The sequence below is a fragment of the Betta splendens genome, chromosome 15 (genome assembly GCF_900634795.4).
Source record: "Betta splendens chromosome 15, fBetSpl5.4, whole genome shotgun sequence".
Lineage (NCBI taxonomy): Eukaryota > Metazoa > Chordata > Actinopteri > Anabantiformes > Osphronemidae > Betta > Betta splendens.
Window position 1 is genome coordinate 1316845 of NC_040895.2, and position 24700 is coordinate 1341544.

The 24700-nt window shown below is 42.9% G+C and overlaps 1 protein-coding gene and 1 long non-coding RNA gene across 3 annotated transcripts; one reads left to right on the forward strand and one right to left on the reverse strand.

Annotated features, from left to right (window-relative positions):
- Nucleotides 1-335: 335 nt before the first annotated feature.
- slc2a15a (solute carrier family 2 member 15a) lies at nt 336-23592 on the forward strand. 2 transcript variants are annotated; one of them, XM_029127211.3, is made up of 12 exons: nt 336-495; nt 2114-2212; nt 10702-10862; nt 18203-18327; nt 18692-18837; nt 19324-19456; nt 19764-19951; nt 21089-21199; nt 21291-21392; nt 21724-21799; nt 22393-22520; nt 23079-23592. In XM_029127211.3, exons 1-12 carry the CDS (start codon nt 451-453, stop codon nt 23331-23333), a joined length of 1569 nt encoding a protein of 522 aa, XP_028983044.1. In that variant the 5' UTR covers nt 336-450; the 3' UTR covers nt 23334-23592. The 2 variants fall into 2 exon arrangements, with proteins under 2 accessions (XP_028983044.1, XP_028983045.1); XM_029127212.3 differs by lacking the exons at nt 336-495; nt 2114-2212 and adding an exon at nt 17878-17969 and having other exon boundaries at nt 10839-10862.
- LOC121202760 (uncharacterized) lies at nt 12307-18695 on the reverse strand. Its single transcript, XR_005898652.2, has 3 exons — nt 18283-18695; nt 13695-13831; nt 12307-13413 (listed from the first exon to the last, which is right to left on the reverse strand). It is a non-coding gene; the product is annotated as an uncharacterized LOC121202760 (long non-coding RNA).
- Nucleotides 23593-24700: the final 1108 nt, after the last annotated feature.

Genomic DNA, 24700 nt, shown 5'->3' on the forward strand with positions numbered 1-24700 from the left:
AGTGCCGAGCTGGAAGAAGCATTGAGATCTTTAACTTTGGTGGAGACGTAAGTAACAGAAGAGGTAAAGGGCTCATCATAATACACAGCACATGGCCTTCAGGGATCTGCTCCACACATAGGACTGTGTTTGTGTGTGTGTTTGTGTTTTTACATGTTACATTGTTTTGTGTATTTTATGAAATATTCCGTCTCCTCTGCTCTCTTTGTAAATTCACTTACAACTAATTGCTTCCAGCAGGCTTTTCTCTGGGCCCGTCATGCTGCCCTCCGTCATGTGATTACACTGTGTGAGCTTGTTAACTGTGGTCTGCTGCTCAACATGCACATGAACCAACCAGCCACTCCAACCTGTGACCACGCCTGCTGCTCCAGCCATGACATCCTGTGTGGTGTAGGGGCGAAGCTCTCTGCTCCTCGCTTTGTTTGGACTGGATGACACATTTCTGAAATGGCTGAGGAGATATTAATTCCAATGCCGGGGAAAATCTCTTCGGTAAGTTGGGACTGAATGCATGAGTGATGTCAGATCCAGAGTTGTCAGCTGACTAATCCCCTATTGTTTCAGACGCAGCGTCCCTGCAGCTAATAGCATTTGCTACCAAGATTTTTTGTAACTCCATCCTTGTGATAAAATGTTTTTAAATGTGACAGTTTTTTAAATCATTGTAATCAACCTTAGTCTTGAGTCTTAAAAAGTTTTCAGTGTATAGTAGAACTTTAGATTTAGTTTGTGATCACCTTCTTTTAGACAGCGTCACATACTTCAATCCTTGACAAACTTCTTTTCCTTGAATTCATGGCATAGAAAACCAAACTCCTAATGTTACTGTTTCTAACAACAGTTCCGTCAGAGACAGCTGACGAGCAGCTCTTGGTCCAGTAAACCTGTGTGTGTTGAAGCCGTGTTGTGTGTGAGAAGCGTGGGTAGATCCACTACCCTGTGTAGGTTAACCTCAGCCTTGCAGCGCCATGTCCCAAACGTACAGCACACTGCGTTATGTGAAAGGAATTTCACGCGTCTCCAAATGTTCCCATTTCTAATCACAGACATTAAGTAACTGTACTTTAATACAGGATACACAAGTCTTCCTGCAACTGTAAACTATTATTAAGCTTAAATCTGTGGACAACATTGAGAAAACATAACTCACAAGTTCAACAGAACTATTTTAATGAAACAGGCCTGGACATAAATTATGTGATGCTAAAAAGAGAGATGAGCACTTGTAATAAGTCACTGGCCCATTTTAAAGGGTGAATGTGCCTACTTAAAATACAACAAACTAGACGCATCTGGAGGACTGACTGACTGTGGCCTCCGAAGCTTCCTGCTGCATATGTGCCTTAAAAAGTACCAGACACGTTAGGCGAGCACTTTGAAGCAGTCGGTAACCATCCAGCACATCCCCTGATGATCACTGCAGGGATGAGCTCTGACATGACGGAAGGCGTCGCTGTGTCAGATGAGCTGCTGGCTCCGCCTCACCCATCGCTGTGTGTGCTGGTCTCTCCCTATGGGGTGTCCAGCTTGTCTTCTACAGTAAAATGTATGGATTATGTATTTCTGTTTATATTTTACTCTAGTTTCCTCACAGCCCAGCTGTCCTGATGTTTGACACTTTACACCAGTCGCTTGCTGGAGCCTCATTGTCTCTTTCTTGTGTTTCATGTCTAGGATTCATGTTGCCCTTAAGGTACGGAGCGTATTAGTAAAGTGTTTAGTTTGTGATTTTTAGTTCTTACATTTTGTCCTGCCTTACTGTGAGTTTGTCTTTAGTTTTTTACCTGTCTGTGTTTGTTATTTATCCTGCTGTGGCAGTGAGTTTATGTTTGTTGTGTTTAATAAATTAAGAGTTTAAAGCGACTGGTTTTAGTAGTGCCATGTGGTGACAGCTGTGTGCCGGGTATTCCTCTTTCCTGTCCCCGTACCCACCGGTTCAGAATCAACGGGGGGAGTCGTAACAACAAATTCAGGATGTAGCCTGAGCTCACTTTATTATCTGAGCTGGCCTATCTCTCAGAGCAGTTAGCTCCTTCTTGGTGACTGTACATGTTTCCTCAGCGTTGTTGTACTTGTGGTGACATCATCAGTTCTCTCCCTCTGTCTGCAGCACCTGACTGGCTCTCTGTTAGCGGTGGCGTTCCTCTCATCCTTTGGGAGCTCCATGCTCTATGGCTACAACCTGGCTGTGGTGAACTCCCCTGCCCTGGTGAAACACACACGCACGCCTCACACACACAAGCACACATGCACACCTCACACACACACACACACGCATGCATGCACGCCTCACATACACACACCTCACACACGCACACACACACGCCTCACATACACACGCGTCACACATGCACGCACACACGCCTCACATACACACGCCTCACACATGCACGCACACAAGCACACGCACGCCTCTCACACACGCACGCACGCCTCACACGCACGCACGCCTCTCACACACGTGCATGCACGCACGCCTCACACACACACACACACGCCTTACACACACGCACGCCTCACACACACACACACGCCTTACACACACGCACGCCTCACACACGCATGCACGCACGCACGCCTCACACACACGCACGCACGCACGCCTCACATACACGCACGCACACACGCACGCCTCACATACACACGCCTCACACACGCACACACACACACGCCTCACACACGCACGCACACACGCCTCACATACACACGCCTCACACATGCACGCACGCCTTACACACACGCACGCCTCACACACACACAAGCACACATGCACGCCTCACACACACACATGCACGCACGCACGCCTCACACACACACACGCACGCACGCCTCACATACACACGCCTCACACACATGCACGCACACAAGCACACGCACGCCTCTCAGACACACGCACGCACGCCTCACACACGCACGCACACACACACACACACCTCACATACACACGCCTCACGCACGCACGCCTCACACACACGCACGCACACACGCCTCACACATGCACGCACACAAGCACACGCACGCCTCTCACACACATGCACGCACACCTCACATACACACACGCCTCACACACACGCACGCACACACGCCTCACATACACACGCCTCACACACACACACACGCCTTACACACACACACACCTCACACACATGCACGCACGCATGCCTCAGACACACACACGCATGCATGCACGCACGCACGCACGGTGCGGTACATCTTACTATTGTAAAGACAACACGCACAGTACAACTAGTTTAATAGGATATTTGTTTTGTACATTTTGATAGGCGAACCTGGTTTTTCCCTCAATTATTTGAGGTCAGTAAAGTACCTCCAGACTCGAGCTACGGGATGACTCGGAAACCAGAGAAACCCTCGTACCTGCGTTGAACACAAGATACTGTACATTAGGCTCATTCACCAAAACAGTTCGTGTCGCGGTGTAAAACGAACATTCACAGATTTATTGGGTAATTAATTATGAAATATCCACAACCAGACTCATAAATTCCTCGAGCAAACAGTGATTATTATTAATAAAACAGTGATTATTGGAATTTAAATCCAAGCTACTGTATATTTCTCTATTGTTGGTATCCATCACTCAAATCCAAGTCAAAAATCTAAATCAAATCCTTCTGCACTTTTGCTTTCACTGGTTTTTCCAAAGATCACTAAAATATTTTTATTCCGCTATGTGCTGTCATAAGTCTAGCACTTGTGTCCTAATGGCAATTATTTCACTCAGAAAAGGTCTGTCATACAGCTTTTGTAGCCATTTTACAGCCTCTCATCCACAGCGTTGCCTGTTTGAGTCCTCATCCTGCAAATAGTTTTTAGGTTGACTTTTTACCAGGACCATAAGTAAGACGTGTCATGTCAGCAATAATGTCTCAATTATCATACACAATTCTATCAAAGGCAAAAACATAAAGGCCGCCCCCCTCCAGCCTGACTGAATACAGGACCGTCATTTCTCCGATTTCCTATGAACGCAACTTTGTCCAACCAAGCAAGCGCTTTTTACGCGTGCTTTTTTGCAGCCGAACGGGCGTATTTTACGCCTGCAATGTCCAGCCAAGCTAGTGTAAATTACGCATGCTTTGAGACAGCATACATGTACGCCTCACACACACGCACGCACACACACGCCTCACACACACAAGCCTCACACACACACACACCGACGCACGCACACAAGCACACGCACGCCTCACACACACCTCACAATAGTTAATCTCCGGACCAACACATTTACACACAGTACACGTGCCTCCAAAAAACCTCATTGATCCAATCGCTGTTCACATCCAACAGTGGAATACACACTTATGGGGTGCCAAATGTAAAAGTAGCACCTATAACTAGTTTTCTCACATTTAACTAAATGACACAACATGTTTTCTCACATTTAGTTAAATGTGCAAAAGTCTAAATGTAAATGTTAAATATAAATGTAAATGTTAAATATAAATGTAAATGTTAAATCTAAATGTTAAATGTAAAAGTTAAATGTTAAATGTAAATGTTAAATGTAAATGTTAAATCTAAATGTTAAATGTAAAAGTTAAATGTTAAATGTAAATGTTAAATGTAAATGTTAAATGTTAAATATAAATGTTAAATGTAAATGTTAAATGTTGGCCGAGTGTAAAACTGAATATTCATGAATGGGCAAGTAGACTCCATCCCTACCCTCAAACAGCGCTGGTCTAAGATCAGTGACGCGGACTCAAACACGTCAAACAGTACGCATAGCTCCGCCCACATCTGACTCTGGATCGGTGCACGAAAATACTGGAGAGAAGCCTAAGGTCGAAGCCATCATGGCCGCCAGCTCCGACTCCCTCCCGTTGGGGGAGATTGAACGGGCTGTAACGGCAGGTGTGCGGGCTGAGGCTCCGCTTCAAGTAGTCAAGTAGGTTTAAAAAGAATATTTCTGTGGCGTTGGTGGAGAATTAGTTGGCTGACTATACTAGCTAGCCGAAGTTACGTCCAGGCTAAAAACAAAAGTTTCCAGATCAGATGTGGGCGGGGTTTGCGCGCACTGTTTGAGGTGATTGAGTTCGCGTCTCTGATCTGAGACCAGTGCTGTTTGAGGGTAGGGGTGGAGTCTACTTGCCCATTCATGAATATTCAGTTTACACTCGGCCAACATTTAACATTTAACATTTAACATTTACATTTAACATTTAACATTTAACATTTACATTAAACATCTAACATTTAACATTTACATTTAACATTTACATTTAACATTTAGCATTTAACATTTACATTTAACATTTACATTTAACATTTACATTTAACATTTACATGTAACATTTACATTTACCATTTACATTTAACATTTAACATTTACATTTACATTTACATTTACATTTACATTTAACATTTACATTTAACATTTAACATTTAACTAAATGTGAGAAAACATGTTGTGTCATTTCGTTAAATAAGAGAAAACTAGTTATAGGTGCTCCTTTTACATTTGGCACCCCAATGAATCTGTATTTTATTATGGAACAGGAACCTCTTCTTCTGATCAATCTACTCCAACTATAACTGGAGGGTTACAGGTCTATCCTTACTGTTATGTTTGACTCAATGATGGACTGATGGGCAGACAGGCTAGAGAACAGTGGTGGTGTGTTTCACCTGATCCTGTCCAGTTGCCTACTCACACACTTAGATGACAGATTGTGTTGGACTGCATTTCCCAGTAAACAACTTTCCAACCACATACAGTACCTTTAGATCCAACTGAAGTTCACAGAGTTCACCCAGGCAGAAGAGTATGGACTCATACAACCTGCTGGGAGAGTGCATTTAAAGCAAAGCTTTTCACTGCCCCCCAGACTTTACATTTACTATCTGTAAACCACACTCCAGACTATGTCCTCGAACCAAAAGAGGGAGCTGGTTTCAGAGGAGAGGAGCTTGGTAGCTAAAAGCTCTGCCACCCGTTCTACATTTAAAGACTCTGGGAACCACAAGTAGCCCAGCGCTCTGAGAACGAAGCGATCTGCTGGGAGCATAAGGAACTATAAGGTCTTTAATATAAGAAGGAGCTTTATCATTGACTACTTTTCTACTATTAGGTGAGTAGGAAAATTTTAAATTCTATCCTACATTTTACAGGCAGAGAGAAGCTAATGTAGGAGAAATGTGATCTCTCTTTCTAAGTCCCGTCAGAACTCTGGCTGCAGCATTTTGAATAAGCTGTAGGCTTTTTAAGGAGCTGTTAGGACATCCTATGAGTAAGCAGTTACAGTAGTCCAGCCTAGAGGTAACAAATGCATGAATCAGTTTCTCTGCATCACTCTGAGAGAGGATGCTTCTAATTTTAGCTGTATTTCTAAGATGAAAGTAGGTGGTTCTGGAGATTTGTTTAATATACGGTGTAAAAGAGAGATCCTGGTCAAAGATAACACCAAGGTTCCTCATAGTAGAATCTGAAGCTAATGTTATGCCATCCAGGGTGGCTATCTGACTCAATAGTGTCTCTCTGTGATTTTTAGGCCTAATGATAAGAAATTAGTTTTTATCTGAATTTAGTTGAAGGAAGTTTTGGGACATCCAGGATTTGATGTCTTTTAAACAACTTTGACAAGTTGATCTGTTTCATTTGGTTCCAAAGACATATATAGCTTAGTATCATCTGCATAACAAAGGAAATTTATAGAATGCTTCCTTATCATATCACCCAAAGGAGACATGTATAGACTGAACAATATTGGACCAAGCTGTGCAGCTGATGCATGCAATCTATACATGAACCCTGCGGTACTCCAAAGCTAATCCTTGTGCATATGGAAGATTTGTCATTAACATGCACAAACTGGAATCTGTTCATCAAATAGGATTTAAACCACCCCAATGCTGTTCCATTAATTCTGATTCTATGTTCTAGTCTCTGTAATAGAATGTTATGATCAATTGTATCAAATGCAGCTCTATGCAGATCTAACAGAACAAGGAAAGAATCTAGACCATTGTCCGAAGCTAATAGAAGATCATTAGTGACTCTAACCAGAGCTGTTTCTGTGCTATGATGTTTTCTAAATCCCGACTGAAAATCTTTATACAGGTTATTTCCACTCAGGTGGTCAAATAATTGTTTAGCCACAATTTTTTCAAGAATGGGGGGTAAATTTGAAATGGGCCTATATTTGGCTAGGTGTCCAGTGTCCAGAGTATGTTTTTTTTAATAGAGGTTTGACCACAGCCGCCAAAAAAGCCTGTGGTACATAGCCTAAATGTTACTCTTTGAGTAATCTGGTTGGGATTGGATCTTAAAGACAAGTGAATGACTTGAAAGAGCTAATTATTGATTAAGTTAACTTTGTATGACTTATGTGGGAAAAGCTAAGTAACACAGAGGACTTTATTAAAGTTGTTTGATCTCGAATTTGTGTCATTTGGAGGAAGGCGCTACAGAATGTCTTCTCTAATAGTGATAATTTAATTAGTAAAATAGTTCATAAAGTCATTGTTGCTGAGATTTAAAGGGATAGTAGACTCAACACAGCTATGACTCTTTGTCAGCCTGGCTGCAGTGCTAAAAAGAAACCTGGGGTTGTTTTTGTTTTCCTCAATTAAGGAGGAATCATATGTTTTTCTAGCAGCACAAAGTGCTTTTTTATATAATATTAGACTGTCCAGTTTACATTTATTTTGTTGGAACGCCACTGCCTTTCTAGTTGTCTGGTCCTGTGCTTTAGGCTGCGGATCTCTAAGTTATACCACGGAGCTAACCTTTTCTGATTCACTGCCTTCTTCTTCAGAGGAGCCACTATGTCTAACATTGTACGTAGAGAAGCTGCAGGATCTGTTATGGTTCAGCCCTCATACCACCAGGGGGAACTCATATCTGCTTGTTTGGTCCTAGTACTGTCTTTGTTTCATTCTTGTTGTCACTTCCTGCTTTGTTCCATGTTGTAATTAGGTTAATCGTGTTCACCTGTGTTTGGATTTGAGTATTTAAGTTCCTAGTTTGAGTTTAGTCTTTGTCGGTTCGTTACAGTCGTTGCGTAGTTGTCATACGTGTTACATCGTCTCACTGTTTGCAGATGTCCGGGTCCTGTCCTTTTGAAGGTTTGTGCTGTCCTGTGTTCGTTAAATTTCTGGTGTTGTCTGTCATTGAGTCACTTCCCATTGAGTACCTAGCAGCCTAGTATGTATCACCTGCCTAGCAGTGAATTTCAGTTAGGTATTACTTCCTGTTCCTTTGGTTCATGTTCATGTCCTGTTGTTTCATTAAATCATCCTAGTATTACATTGTCCATGTATGTGTGTGTGGGTCATTGCATTTGGGTTCTCCACTCCAGTCTAGTTTGTAGGCCTTAGTAGCCTGGTGCCCACTCATAGTGATTGTGGTTTAGAGTCCAGTTTGTCCTGTAGCTGTAACAGCATCAGGAGAGTCAACCTGTTCATAAGGAGTAAGGTGACTGTTTTCCTCTGTGTAGGTACAAGGCAATGAGGCAAAAGATGGTGGAATCATTTGCTTGAATCTGGCAACAGCGTTGGATGGACGCCGTCTCTTCTAATAAGCCCAGGTTTTCCCCAAAAAGTGCTCCAATTTGACACAAAGCCCACATCGTTTGCAGGACACCACCTAGACAACCAGCGGTGGAGCAATGACAGCAACATGATGACACATCTCATTGCTGTCAGATGATCCCAAGTCAAATACAGTATGCTTGCTCCACACTTCCTGCTGTGGTTCAGAGGGGAGCTGTGGCACTTCACATGCTACTGAGCAGTAAAAACATCTACACTTGGTTTCTTGGCTAAATTGGAGTTTTGGCGTTGGTAGTGCTGAACCTGAACCTGTAACCCTAACCCTAACCTCAAGAGGCTCTATTTACCCTATAGCCTTCCTGAGACAGAGAGTTGGGAGTTTAGCTTCTTGAGAGGAATGTGACGTGTCTGGAATACAGGACTTTATTAGTAGATAAGTAATGCAGCCTCTGACTCAGTCTGGAGTGATGGGAGTGTACAGTGGAGATTGCTCTGTGCCACTAAAGGAACATGTTGGAAACCACTATTACAGGAATTGACTATAATCAACAAGCTTTCATAAAGCAACTTTTAATTATACAGTAAACATTGTCTCATCATATATAATGAGCTAATTTTAATGCACAGTGTGGTGGTTAGATCATTGCCTTATGGCAAGAACAAGTCTGTTTGGTTTCGGCTTGCCTCTGGTCACTTCACGTCTCAGTCGGTTTTCTGACCGGGGTCTGTAATTAAGAGACCACTGTTTATCTTTACTTACATGTGTTGGATCCTGGTGAACCCTGCTTATCATCCAACTGCTGGGATAGGGTCCATCGTGCTCACGACCATGACAGCTAAGTTCATTTCATTTGCTTACTCACAAAAAGTGAGTAAACATATAAAAACCATGCAAACCTGCATGGACTCATGGGAGAAAGGCTGTATGTCATAGGCTAGACAATCAATGAGAAACTATATTTACTGCATCAACATGAAATCCAAGAAAATCTAGAGATCACATATTAACAGAATGACCAACAGGATGTGGAATAAACAAAATCCTCCAGACTTTGTGGGTCATTACAGTGTTTGTGTCTATGACACACAGCTCAACATATTTACATACTGCACACGTATTAACAGATAAGATCATCTAAGTGCATAAACTAAGCTTAGTGCAAGGCAGAGACTCAGGTTGAGCTTGGTAACATTGATCATATGTGTGGAAGCACTTTGTATAAGTAGGGAAGTTGGATATGGGGTGCCGTTTCTCACATTTAGTTGAATGTGCAAAAGTCTAAATGTAAATGTTAAATGTTAAATCTAAATGTTAAATGTTAAAAGTAAATGTTAAATGTAAATGTTAAATGTGAATATTAAATGTAAATCTAAATGTTAAATGGTAAATGGTAAATGTAAATGGTAAATGAGCCGAAGTCTAGCTAGCCGAAGTTACGTCCAGGCTAAAAACAAAAGTTTCCAGATCAGATGTGGGCGGGGTTTGCGCGCACTGTTTGAGGTAATTGAGTTCGCTTCTCTGATCTGAGACCAGCGCTGTTTGAGGGTAGGGGTAGAGTCTACTTGCCCATTCATGAATATTCAGTCTTACACTCTGCGATCATTTAACATTTACATTTAACATTTAATATTTAACATTTACATTTAACATTTAACATTTAACATTTAACATTTACATTTACATTTACATTTAACATTTACATTTAACATTTAGATTTTTGCACATTTAACTAGATGTGAGAAAACATGTTGTGTCATTTAGTTAAATGTGAGTAAAACTAGTTATAGGTGCTCCTTTTACATTCGGAAGCCCATAGTTGGAACATAGTTTTACTTTCTAAATCATAACCACAATCCAGATCGTTTAAATAAAAGTCTGTAAGTCTTGCTAAAATCAAATGTAATGTTATTTCATTTAAGTTCACCAGCAGATGTCGCCAAACCCAGTGTCCCATATGCCTCGGCACAGTGAACGCAAATGGTTAAACACACAAGGTTGTGCGTGCGTGCGTGTAGTAAAAACAAAAAAACCTGAAGAGATTAAAAGCTAGCTGGTAGCATGAACAGCAGTCAGATACTGTATCCATAGAAATACAATGGAATTCTATTCTATTCTATATCTTCTATTCTATATTCTATAACCTTTCAGCTTTTCTGTTTTCTTTTATTAAACTTCAGTACATAAAGGATTTCTACAACAAGACAATGTTGAAGAGAGGTGGAGCCGGGTTCAGCGGGGAGAGCCTCACACTCATGTACTCTCTCACTGTGTCGGTCTTTGCTATTGGGGGTCTGCTGGGCTCACTCATCGTGGGCATGCTGGTCTCTCGCTTTGGCAGGTAAGACACACACTCATGCACACACAGAAAAGCCTGTAAAATATGGAAATACAGTAACTACAACTCAGAGAACTTACTCTAGAATCAGAATCAGGTAATTAATACTTTCCCTAGTTATTCCTTAATGAATGAGATCAAGCAAATGGTGTGGGTGCGAGAATGTATCTAAGAGTGCATGGGTTCACGTATGATTGACTAGTTTGTTGTGAGAGAGTTAATGGTGTGTGTGTGTGTGTGTGTGTGTTGATGTACGTGTGGGTGTGTGTATGCGTCTGTTTGTGTGAGTGTGTATGCGTGAGTCTGTATGCGTGTGGTGCGGTTGGAGTGTGGGGGGTCCGGTTTACCGCCCGGGGTACGATGATCGTCTGCCTGGGTGGTCTCTTTTCTGCTGACCCCCACCAATTGTTGGCCTTGTGCTGCAGGCCGGTGTGGTGCCAGGGGATGAGGTCGGGCTGATAGGGTAGGCCCCGCTCGGCTCGTGTGGGGGTGGTGGACTGGGGGCGGGTCCACTCTGGGCGCAGGGGGCATCTTCTGGCGGGCTCCCTACGGACCGTGGGTCCTCGGGCTCTACTCTTTCAGGCCGACCCTCCCGCCGGGGGGAGTGTTTGCCCTGGTTCTCATGGGGCGGACAGCGTTGACCCCCGGTGGCCCACTCTGACCTCGGGTGCTGTCTCTGTGGCTGCTGCAGCTCTGCCTGGGGGGCTCTGTGTGGGCGGCTTGGGTCGCAACACCTGCCCTCCTGGACCTGAAGGTGTGTGGGCTCTCTGGCTGCTGGGATTCCTTCCTCTGCTTGCTGGATGGGCGTAGTGGCGGAGCCCCTCACATCACCCTGGCTTCCACAAGTGGCATTGTTCATGCACCAACGTCTGCCTCACCCTTTGGGTGAATAATGTTAAGCTACAGCCTTACTAACCTTGTAGTGGGACACTTTCCAAATCCAACTGTAAGTATTATTGATACTTATCACTACTAAAATCAATAATGTGTGAATATGGAAATTGTGGTGTTGTATGTCATGACTTTTATTAAGTAGTATGGTATATGTATAACAATGCACATGTGTATGTATATGATATGTATATGTTTGTATGAGTATGTGCACACACCTTAACACTATTATTGGTATTAGTATTAATCTCCAAGGTAAACTACAGTACAACAGTTGTTTAGGTATGAATGTGTTAGCCTAAGGTACATCCCTGCTTATTTAATTTGCACCGATTGTTTACTTAACAGAATTGGTTGGTTTCAGCAGCTGGTTGCACCCCCCCTCCCACACACACACACACACCCTAAAGCAGAAACTTAACCTGTCCAACAAAACACAACATCACACATATTTAGGATTAGCTAAATAAAACATTAAATAAAAATTAAAAAATAGTAATAACAATTTCCCTTGCTCCTGTGGTGGAAATTTCCCATAAAGAGGCAGATGAGAGAGTTGTCTTTTGTGAGATTTATTATAAAAATAAAGGAAAATGAAAAATAATAGGGAAACAAATCAAAAGCATGGATGTTGATCGTGCACAACAACAAACCAAAAAACAGCTTGAAGATCAGTGCACACACCACGAAGGTGTGATGCAAAGAGCCCACGACCCTCAGGTTGCTTCTACCTTTTAACCACTCTGTCCGACTACGGTGAAACGTCAGTGTAGCCCAATCAGACTGATGCACCATCTCATCCCTGTCGCCGTGTGTGGAGATGTTTACATTCTCACACCTGCATCACTGGCGTCTGACTATTAGAGAGGAAAGAGCCCTAAGTCTCAATAGACAGAGAGACACAACTCCCCGGCCTTGGGTTTGGGAGCTAGAGTCCAGAGTCTGTCAGGCAGAGACAAGCATTGAACAGTCTAGGTGAAATGTCAAATACCTAAAACAGAAGTAAGACAAAACATGAGATATTAATTGCAGGGCATACAGTAAGTCATAAATCATATAATGATAAGGAAGAAACGACTTTTCCCATAACACTCCCCGAAAACCTTAATACTTTACTGACAAATACTCCAAAACAGCTGTTTTTTTTTCATAGAAAGACTACGGATAGAGGTCAAGTCAAGTCAAGCCTTTATTTTCAGTTCAGTACAGTGAAATGAAACAATGTTCCTCCAGGATGAAGGTGCTATGCACATGCAACATAAATTACAACATAGATTTAGAACATTTACATTACTATACAGAAGGTCAAAAAGGAGACAAGAGACAACATAAAGTGCCCGTGCAAATGTACAGACGAGCTACAGAATGACAACAAAAAAAGTGACACGTTTTAATACTTTTGTTGTGATGATGTAGTCCCCACATATATGTGTGCGTGCATGCGTGTGTATGTTTGTCAGTCCAGTCCCTTTTCATTGAGGAGACGATGGCTTGTCGAAAGAAGCTGTTCCACAGTCTGGATGTGAGTGCCCAAATGCTCCGGCACCTTTTTCTAGATGGCAGGAGGGTGAAGAGTGTGTGTGATTGGTGTGTCCGATCTTCTGCTTGTGGCGCCTTGTTTTCTCATGTCATCCACTGAAATCCACCAACTTCCACTGTCAAACTACAACATACACAAAACACAGTAAGCTTTTATCGTGTTGTAAAGACAGGAAACATACGTTAAATAATCATACGTCACTGGCTGCACACACATAGAAGGGAATGGAAACGCCAAATACATCAAAACAAACAATAGCATATTGTCTTATACTGCCTCTTTCTTTCACAAGCTTTCATTTGTGCGCCAGTAAAATAAGTTCGACAGGAACACATAAAACTTTGCTCCGGGCCAGCATTTAACATTACATACACAATAAGCAAACATGAATCAAACTAACTTACCACACTAATCCCACAACATGAAGGAGGATGAAGTTGAGGGCCATATTTACAGCATCGTCCCCCGATCTGTTGGTTCTGTAGGCAAACTGCAGGGGGTCCAAGAGGGGGTCTGTAGTCATCCAGTCCTGTGAAGCAGGCTGGCACATGACAGGTCTCCAGTGAGGTGTTGAAAAAGTCTGTAAACGCTGGAGACAGCTGGTTCGCACAGTGCTTCAGGGTGGAGGGGGAGACAGAGTCCGGGCAGCAGCTTTGCGGGGGTTCAGCCGTTTAACACTAGAACTACTAAGGGACGTACACCTTTACATATACCCCTAACTACGGCTGGGTGTTCACTTGTCCGCCACGCTCCAGCTGGCACCCTGCCAAGAGCCGCTTTTGTTACGTAAAGAGGGCCATCACCGACGCTCTCTGTGGGGTGGGACGCATGGGCTCGCTGACCCTGCTGCTGCCTGCAAGGCAGAGCAGGGTTCCTACTCATGTTCCTATGAGTCTATGAGTGACATCCACTGTTACAATGTTCCACCGCTATGTGCTTGGATTTACAACGTGAAAGGACGAGTGTCATTGTTGCGGTCTCACCGAAGGAAGCAATAAAAAACATTAACAAGACAATAAAACACTTTTGCTGCTTTACTTATTTACAAAAAAACTAAATAAAGTTCACACATTATTTCACTGTAACGTTACTAAAAATTGCAGAAAAGACGACAGTACACCGCTCACCCATCTACTTTTAACAAATGTGCAATTAAAATACATTATAAACCAAAAAAACGCTTGAAAGCGTTTCGGTTTTATATTCCATTTATTTCGTTATTTCCCCTTTCACCAGTACCACATAATAAGTCATTGCAGAGCTACAGCCATGTTTCACCAGCCGCTTTGGGCAGTGAGTCATAGACGGACGTTGTTCTGCCCGCTTTCATGTAGACACGGAACTCTTCACAGTTTTGTCAAACGTAATTTCGTTATTCATATACAACAACATGCAAATGCTAAAAATTACTGAAAAGATGACGGTACACCCATCTAGTTTGGGTGAACAGAAAACGCTTGAAAGCGTTTCCGTTTTATATTCCGTTTATTTGGTTATTACTCCTTTCACCTGTACCACATAAAGTCATTGCAGAGCTACAGCCATGTTCCTACAAAGTTAACCAGCTGTTTATTTCGTTATTTCCTCTTTCATGTCCGTCTGGTGAATGAAAGTGGGCGTGGCCATTCACGTCCCAGAGCGGTGACACTGGGGGAAGGGGAACGCGCATCAACACGCAGGACAAAGATCTGCGTTTCTCTGCTGCTACAGCCTCGGCTGCGTTGGGTTGTTAGTGTCCCTTTCACCTGTACCATATGAAATGTGTTCCTACGAAGTTGATCAGCTGCTTTCAGAATCAGAATCGTTTTTATTTTTATTTACAAAATATAAACAGAAAACGCTTGAAACGTTTCCGTTTTATATTCCATTTATTTAATTATTTTTATTTACAAAAAAATCCCATACGCTTTGCACTGTAACGTCACTAAGAATTAGGAAAAAAGACAGTACACCCATCTAGTTTTAACAAATGTGCAATAAAAAATTTAAACAGAAAACGCTTGAAAGCGTTTCTGTTTTATATTTCCGTTTATTTCGTTATTTTCCCTTTCACCTGTACCACATAAAGTCATTGCAGAGCTACAGCCATGTTTCCAAGAGGTTCACCAGCCGCTTTCAGCGTGACACACGCATGGACGTTGTTCTGCCCGCTTTCATGTAGACACAAAACTCAAAGTAAAAGAGCTCAGAGCAGCATTTGCAATTACATGTATATTAATAACGAAATAAACGGAATGTAAAGTAAAATGCTTTATAGAGTTTGGTGTCTACATGAAAGCGGCTGGTCAACTTTGTCAACATGTGGCTCCAGTAAGTGGGGGAATAACGGCCCAAAGCAACAGGCTGAAAGAGGAGGCTGTGGCAGAGGAACACAGGTCTTTGTCCTGTATGTTGATGCGCCCAGCCCCCACAGTCAGCGCTTACCTTTGCTACGGGACTGATAGCCCCGCCCACTTTTATTTATCAGACAGATATGAAAGTGGGGATAACGAAATAAAACGCTTTCAAGAATTTTGTCTACATCAAAGCGGGCAAATCACATGTGAACGTTTTAATTTTTTTGTAAATAAAAATAATGTTTGCCCTGTTCAAACCTGGGGAATAAAAACGATTCTGATAGCAGCTCAAGATCAACTTAGCAGGAACACATTTCATGTGGTAGAGGTGAAAGGGACACTAACAACCCAACGCAGCCGAGGCTGTAGCAGCAGAGAAACGCAGATCTTTGTCCTGCGTGTTGATGAGCGTTTCCCCTTCCCCCAGTGTCCCTGCTCTGTTACGTGGATGGCCACGCCCACTTTCATTCAACAGACGGACATGAAAGAGGGAATAACGAAATAAACATCTGGTTAACTTTGTAGGAACATGGTTGTAGCTCTACAATGACTTTATGTGTTACAGGTGAAAGCAGTAATAACGAAATAAACGGAATATAAAAAACGTTTTCAAGCGTTTTCTGTTTATATTTTTTATTGCACATTTGTTAAAACTTGATGAGTGTACTGTCATCTTTTCTGTAATTTTTGATGACGTTACAGTGCAAACAATATTTGAACTATTTTTTTTTGTAAATAAACAAAGCTTCGCCACATTTGAGAAGGATCTAAAACTGTCTTATTGTATTATTGATGATGATGATATCTTATTGCTTCCTTCAGTGAGACCGCAACAATGACACTCTGCCTTTCACGTTGTAAATCCAAGCACATAGCGGTTGAACATTGTAACAGTGGATGTCACTCTTAGACTCATAGGAACTGTGCAGCCTTGCAGACAGGAGCAGGGTCAGCAAGCCCACGCAACCCACCACCTAGAGTGCGTCAGTGATGGCCCTCTTTACCTAACAAAGGCAGCTGTTCACAGATGATTCAGGGTCTCAGCTAGTCGAGCAGATCATTTGACCACCTTCTAGTGGGAATGGGTATATTTAGAAAACCCAGTAGTTCTAGTGTTAAAGAGTTTGTTTACATCCCGCTCTTTAAAGAGAGAGAGAGAGAGAGAGAGAGAGAGAGAGAGAAGAGAGGGGGGTGAGGGGGGTGGGGGACGCTGTGGTGTGAAGCTGTGTGGATGGATCAGGTGGGGCTGTGGGGGAAAGGGTTGTTGCTGGACAATGGCTGGGGGGGAGGGTTTTAGGACTGTCTGCTTGTAGTTTGGGATGGTCTTGAGCCCTTTCCAGACAGAAGCAGAGTCGTTGGCTGAGAACTGCTGTTCCATTCTCTCACCATGGGCTGATTTAGCTTTTCTCACCTCCTTGCTAAATCTGTGCTTGGCCTCTTTGTATTTGTCTCTGTCCCCACTTCGCAGCTTCTTTCTCTGACCTCAGCTGTCTGAGCTTAGCTGTGAACCAGGGTTTGTCATTGTTGAAGCTCTCCCTGGTACATGCTGCAGTGAGAGGACTCGTTTTTTCAAGACAGATGTTCTGTCTTTAACTCGTCACTACAGCCACAGTTTTTACTGAATCATTGTATTTCTTTCACTAACTCATAGCCATGAGCCAGAATTTCTCCCATTAACTCTAATGATAATTCTCGGCAGACATTTGGGAGAAATGCAGAAAGAGACACATTTTGAAATTGCGACTGTGGCTGCAGTCTTTAAAATTAGACTTAAAATTTACACCACTTGTTCATTGAAGCCTTGGGACTCGTAAAATGAAATAATCTTTGTGATAACTATCATGGTTTAGCTGGAACAAGCCTGTTTATACAGGGTGAAACTCTGCTTTTACAGAGCAGAGTAAGCTTTTTTTTGGTCTCCATGACAACATCAACTGAAATAGTTTGATTGATTGAAGCTCCTGATACACAGTGTGTTTATTATGTACTTTTCCTTTGATTTCTTACCTGTTTTCTTTATCAAATTAGTCTTTTTATCAGCTTATTTAGATTTTTTTGTGATCTTTAACAATGTTCCTTGGTCAACTTTTTACTTTTCAATGTGGGTCAACTTTTCAGTGTCGGGAAACTTTTCAATATTTGGTCAGCTTTTTAATGTTGGTCAACCTCTCAGTGTTGGTCACCTTTTCCATGTGGGTCAACTTTTCAATGTTGGGCAACTTTTTAACACTGGTCAACTTTTCATTGTCAGGCAACTTTTTAATGCTGGTCAACTTTCCCGTGTGGATCAGCTTTTCAGTGTTGGTCAACTTTGCAACGTTTTGTCGTAGTCAACATTTTGATGTGAGTAGCTCAATAGCGTTTTAAGCTGAACACATAAACAGAACAACAGCTCTCCCACGTAATTTCTCGAGAAATGACTAAATAAATAATATATAATATATTTTCTAGTTCTTATTCTTATTCTTATTTATGCTTTACAGAGTTGTTCATGATTAGTCACAGCTGATCTCATCAGGACTTAGAGACAAACATGCTTCTGTCTGCATTAAGCTCTGCTGATGTGTGTGTTTCAGGAAGGGTACCATAGTGAACACAACGGTGCTGGTGTTCATTGCTGGAGCTCTAATGGGCTTCAGTAGAGTCTGTGACTCACCTGAGATGATCATGCTCGGTCGCTTCATCACAGGAATTCACTCAGGTAGGAACCTCTACATGCCCTGCAGTGTCTCTGTCTTATTGGTTCCTGTCACGGTACCAGTCTTCCACCAATAATCCGGAGAGGAGGGCAGCTGGAACGAATCCACGACCACTGGGCTAGAAGCTGGTGGGCTGCACAGACGCTGTCTGGTATATAACAAGAGATAATAGGCAAATGAAGAAAACAGCGGCATTGACACAATGCCTGTGCATCAGCTTCCCTCTGTAAATTTACAGTAAAACATCTTATATATAATATATTTAGTGTCTGAGCCTCACAAGTACAGTCATCACCATCAAGTTATTTGATTATTATTCTTGAATAATATAGATAAAACTACCAGCTTCCTCTCCTCTAATTGCAGGCATTGCTTTAAGTGTGGTACCAATGTATCTGGGTGAAATAGCACCTAAAAACCTGCGGGGCTTCCTGGGTCTGGTACCAAGCATCTTCATTGGAACCGGAGTCTTTGCTGCCCAAATCCTCGGCCTACATGAGCTTTTAGGAAAGGTCAGATGCTGTTTGTTAACATAAATCAGTGTGTTCAGAGGAAAACAGCCCATAGTCCCATGTTGAAATAATAATATATATAATATTTAAGATGGACAACTTCTAGCCTCTTTGATTTGAGGCAAAACATAATAGCGCTCTTTGTAATTTAACATGTTCCATTTCTTACTCTGTGAACTTCTAAATTTCAAGTAGTTTCTCTTTTGGCTGAAGTCTATAATATAAGACTTTGTTTTATTTTTTCATATCACTATTTTTTATGTAATTCAACATTTACCTACCTGCTGCCATAAAATGGCTTTATATGCACTGTTAAATACTAAAATAATTCATCCCTCCTCGCTCCAAACAAGTCATTTTGGCTTTTATTTAAGTTCATATATAATGGTTCTCCCAATGCCTCAGTCTCACAGCCTGGAGTCTGCCACCTCAATAGCAAGGCAGGTCATGCCCAGACTAACACTACACTGCCTGCCACTGTTACAGGAGGAGCACTGGCCCCTCTTTCTGTCTGTGGTGGTGATACCAACATTCATACAACTGCTGCTGTTGCCTTGGTTCCCAGAGAGTCCCAGATACCTGCTGATTGAGAAGCGTAATGTCCATGCCACCATCACAGGTCAGTGTTGTAGGAGAGCAAAATGCACATGTGCACAGTAGTGAAGCGCTGAAAACACATCAATTGTGATCTGATCACTGTTTCTGAAGTTGTATTGTCATCAGTCTTCAATAAGTCACTGGGAAGCAGAAGACTAAGACATAAGATGATGTGAAAGAAAGCTTACTAACCTTTTGTCCTACGATCCAATACGACCCGATAGGATCCCATGCCATACAAGATAATCAAATAGTAACTATATACTAATCAATAGTTATGTTTGCTATGCTGAGCTGTTGAATCTTTCTTCCTGTCTCCTGTCACTCAGCACTGAAGTGGTACAGAGCCAAGTGCAACATCCAGGCAGAGATTGAAGAGATGCAGGAGGAGCAGCGCTCCCTGTCGTCAGTGGACACACTGTCTGTTTGGAAGTTGCTGCGGGACAACACGGTCCGCTGGCAGGTGCTCAGTGTGGTGGTCATCAACGTGGGCATGCAACTCTCTGGCATTGATGCTGTAAGGACTGAGTGATGCACTCACATTGAAATAAGAAACAAGAAACTGACACAAATAGCTCAATGTGCTGTCTAGAAACTCCTGGGGGGGTCATCAAGACAGGTTTGTTATTAAAGAAGGATTATGGATTCCTTGATCGAAACCCACACGTTAAAGGTCACAACCCCTGATATTCCTTCAGTTCAGTGTCTGTGTTGACTTGGAGCTAAGCCCAGTAATAGCTTTAGACTGAATACTATGAACACTTGCCTGCACCATGACTCAAGCTGGGACTCCTGGAAAGTTGTTTAAACTGGCATTTAGGAAACCTCTCACCATGCAAGTCAAGGCAACAGCATGTGACATTTACATTTTCATATTGTTCTAATGATAGTAGCAGATAAGACGTTTAACACCAAAATGGCTGGGCATTGTTCAGATTCAAAATGTTTATTGTCACATGCACAGTAAGAAAATGAGTTTCCCCGTAGAATGAAATTCATTCTTTGCTGTCCACAGTGATTGCCCTAGAAACTTACAGAATACAGTATAAATGTATTAAAATATAATCTATAAAGGGGCGGCACGGTGGTGCGGTGGGTAGCATTGTCTCCGGGTTCTCCGGCTTCCTCCCACAATTAGGTTGATTGGACTCTCCCCATTGCCCGAAGGTGTGAGTGTGTGTGTGTGTGAATGGTTGTCTGTCTATGTGTTGCCCTGCGATGGACTGGCGACCCGTCCAGGGTGTACCCTGCCTCTCGCCCATAGTCAGCTGGGTTAGGCTCCAGCACCCCGCGACCCCGCATTAGGGAATAAGCGGTTTAGAAAATGGATGGATGGATGGATAATCTATAAACCTATAAAGTATTAATAGATTAATACTAATAAAAAAATAGAATGTGCAAATTGTATAAATAACAGCAGCAGTACTGTATCATCACTGTATCAGTATCAGCAGCATGATTGGGCAAAGCAATGACACAATGGCAGCAGTGTGTGTGCACTGGATACACACATAAGCCACATGTGTTTGTTGATTTTAGTTTGTTGCCTCTGCTCTTCCTTCTTGCACAGTAGTTACAGGTACTTAACAGCATTTTCCCTGATGTACATAGTGAGAGAGTGCAATTTTTGCTGATGTGTGTTTTTCGAACACAGATCTGGTTCTACACCAATGATATCTTTGAGAATGCAGGCGTCCCAGCCCCAGAGATCCAGTACACCACAGCAGGAACAGGAATCATAGAAATCATCGCTGGACTCGTTGGGGTAGGCCATAAAGCAGAGAGCATAGTGTTATTTGGTACCGGATGTAGTAGCTTTTTGTGTTCCTGAGCTCTGGTTTTTGTTCTTCATACAGTGTTTCACCATAGAGAGACTAGGAAGGAGACCTCTCATGATCGGGGGCTTTGCTATAATGGGAATTTGCTGTGTCGGAATCACGTTGACTCTCATTTTACAGGTGGGCGTCCCTTATTTTCATGTACACAGAAAAGACCAACTGGAGCATGAAACCTTTGCAGAAGCATGCAAACTGCCTGTGTAGTGATAGCTGGTTTTTGCCAGATCATAATTGCAACTTTCCTGGGGATGAAAGCTGCTGAGAACTGTCTTCTGAGCTGCCTTCAGGCCCATGTAAAGCAGAGGACGAGTGCCTGGCTCACCATCTGCTGGCAGAGGGCTCCTCACTGCTTTGCCTTGTTGAACAGTGACTGACTGGAGGTGGAAAGGCCCAAACTAACCGTGACCTCTGTGTTTTCCTCATTCCTGCTGTTGTGTTGTGTTCCCTGCAGGCTCAGTTTTCAGTCATGCGCTACGTAAGTGTCGGCTGTGTGGTCGGAATCATCGCTGGCTTCTGTATCGGTCCAGGCAAGTTGCTGTACACTGAATGAAAGAGGTAGATGTTAACACTGGGTCACACCTGATGCTGCTCCATTGCTGAATAACTAGTTTACTTTCCGTCCTGCCTACTGCTACTGACCCTCAGCCAGCTGAAGGTCTGTAGAGTCAGTCTGCTCAGTGCATTGGACAGGGATTAATGAATGTTGAGCATCATTAAGGGGGAGAGAAACCTCTAAATCTAGATTATTACAGTGAGGAGGTAGGTAGTACACACCACTACTGCCTTAGTGAGTGCTCCAGGCCTGGTGTCCTCTGGACATTCAGTTGCTCATACTGTAGGGGTCACGGGGGCTGGAGCAATCCCAGACCAGACTATGGTACTGGATGTGTCTTACTATCACAGGGCCTTATTTATTTAGTCACCTATACATGCTCAAAGTCACACCCAGTTCACTGTGGGAGCAAGCTGGAGCAGAGAACCCAGGCAAACCACTACTCTACTACCATCACTGTTTGTAGTTAATGCCAAACATCTGGGAACTGAGAGTTGATCCCATCCATGTTCTATCAGCGCCGTTGTAGGCCATCCCCAAGTAAACAGTGTGATGTGCTCTCCTTAGCGGGGGTTCCCTTCCTGGTCACGGCAGAGCTCTTTAAGCAGTCCCAGCGGCCGGCAGCCTACATCATAGGGGGGTCACTCAACTGGCTGTCTAACTTCACTGTGGGCTTCGTCTTCCCCTTCCTACAGGTGAGAGCCGCGCTGCACTTCTCTGTTACGCTCCCCAAAATAATTTATCCACTCGAATTCAAGAGAGACTGTATCATCATTTCCTGACCTTTTTTCACTGTCACGTCATGAGATATAATAGAATATTTACATAAATGTTAGGGTGGACTCCTTTATGAGACATACTTTACTGTATCACACATTTTAATAGAGACATGCAGTAAAGCACAATAACATGGGGATGAAACTAATACAATTGAGAAAAGGTACTCTCACAGGGTGACCAACAAACCAGTGAGGAGTCATTTTATACTGTGGCTGGAACTGGAACTGGTGTCAGTGCTGAACCTTGAGAAAACCAAATCAGGTGAATGAAACAAACGTGCCTTCCCATATAGCATGTACCATTCACAGGCTGGAAGCTCGAAGCGTCACAGCATCAGTGTCTAACTGTTGAAGAAATGAACGACTGAGGAGGCTGAAGCCCTATACGTTATTGGAGGATGCTGGATTCGGTCCTCGTCAACTTTAAGTTCTTACAAAACTAAGTAAACCCTGTTTTTCTTCTCCTGCTCCCAGATGTCAGCGGGGGCCTACTGCTACTTGGTCTTTGCCTTCGTTTGTCTGTTCGTGGCTGTCTACGTCTACGTTGTGATCCCAGAGACCAAAAACAAGACCTTTATGGAGATCAGTCGCATGTTCTCCAAGAAGGAGGCGGTGCTGGAGACCCAGGGCCTGATTCACGTGGACCAGCTGAAGCTGAGGAAGATAAATGGCTATGGTGGCATGGAGCATGCCTCGCTGGAGTTTGACAGCTCTTCTTCTGCACCTTAACACTGAGGCTGAGCGTTTCACCAGGACTGCACAGTTGCTCCTGCCTTTCTCTTCTGGGTTTCTCTGTTGTGATATTGCACACATTTACTAAACACCACCTAAAATTTTGGTGGGTGAAGCTGGACTTTTCACTTGGATCACACTCAGGTTCAGTGGCTGCTGTTTACACAGTTCAGTTTGTGGTTGTGGTGCTTGTAACATCGTAGCAGTTCATGATTGAGTTTATTTGAGCCATTAAAGGAACATTCCGTCCAATGAACACCTGTTTTTTGCATGCGTTCCTACTCTCTGCACAGCAGATATTGTGCTGAACTGGGGCCTCCCAGGGTTTAGAGGCTCCTCCAGCTTCCTCCCACACACACATACACACACACGCTCTCAGGACAGTGACATTTACTACAAATACACAGAAAAGCTTGGGGATGTCACATCATGTGTGCTATGTGTCAGTTGGTCCCAGACATTCATCCCAATGGACGATCCCTTGTTTAAAAAAACATTTCATTTATTTGATTGTTTAACAGACAGATGATTATAGGTTAAGAAATCATCATACTGGATTCTACTCATCTAAAACAGTATGCTCACACATAAACATGCAAACCTGTGTTCTCATCAAGTGCTCGTTACTAACTCTCATGTAATTACATGAAGAAGACAAAGACACAAAGTGTCACAAGTGTGGAACAAGGCTTTAAACTGTTAGAGAGGAGGCAGCATCAGCAGAAGGACGATCCACCATAACTAAAGCAGAGCTTTAGAGAGAAATAAGAGAAATCATATTTGCCTCCCACTAGTGCACCATGAAACCAATACAATTCAGACATATGAGCCAACAAGGCTGTTGCCAAATTTAAGCAGATGATTCCATTATCAGTCACCTTAATCCTTATGAACAGGTTGACTGTCTTGTAAATGATGCTGCAGCTTCTCTACGTACAATGTTAGACACAGTGGCTCCTCTGAAGAAGAAAACAGTGAATCAGAGGTTAGCTCCATTGTATAGGTCGTTAGATTCGTTAGAATCTTAGCTTTCTTTTTAGCCATAGGTTATTCGTGTTGCACAAAGGTTCATAACGGTGGCGCCGGTGCTACTTTTAGCTGCGATAAGTGGCGCTATAGAGTACCGGTATTTTTGTTTATTACTGGGGCTGTGTTTGATGCATGTGAAAGACATTTTATTAGTAACATTTATTATCTTAAACTGGCATCTAATGCTAAACAGCAGTATTAGCTTGGCTTTCATTACAATGATTTTGGTCCAGCGCAGCTGGTTGAGCGACGGATAAACAAATGACGGCTCACCGACCGTGTACAGCCTCTGTACGTGTGCCTAGGTGTGCAGACGCTCGCGTCCAGCTGCCACG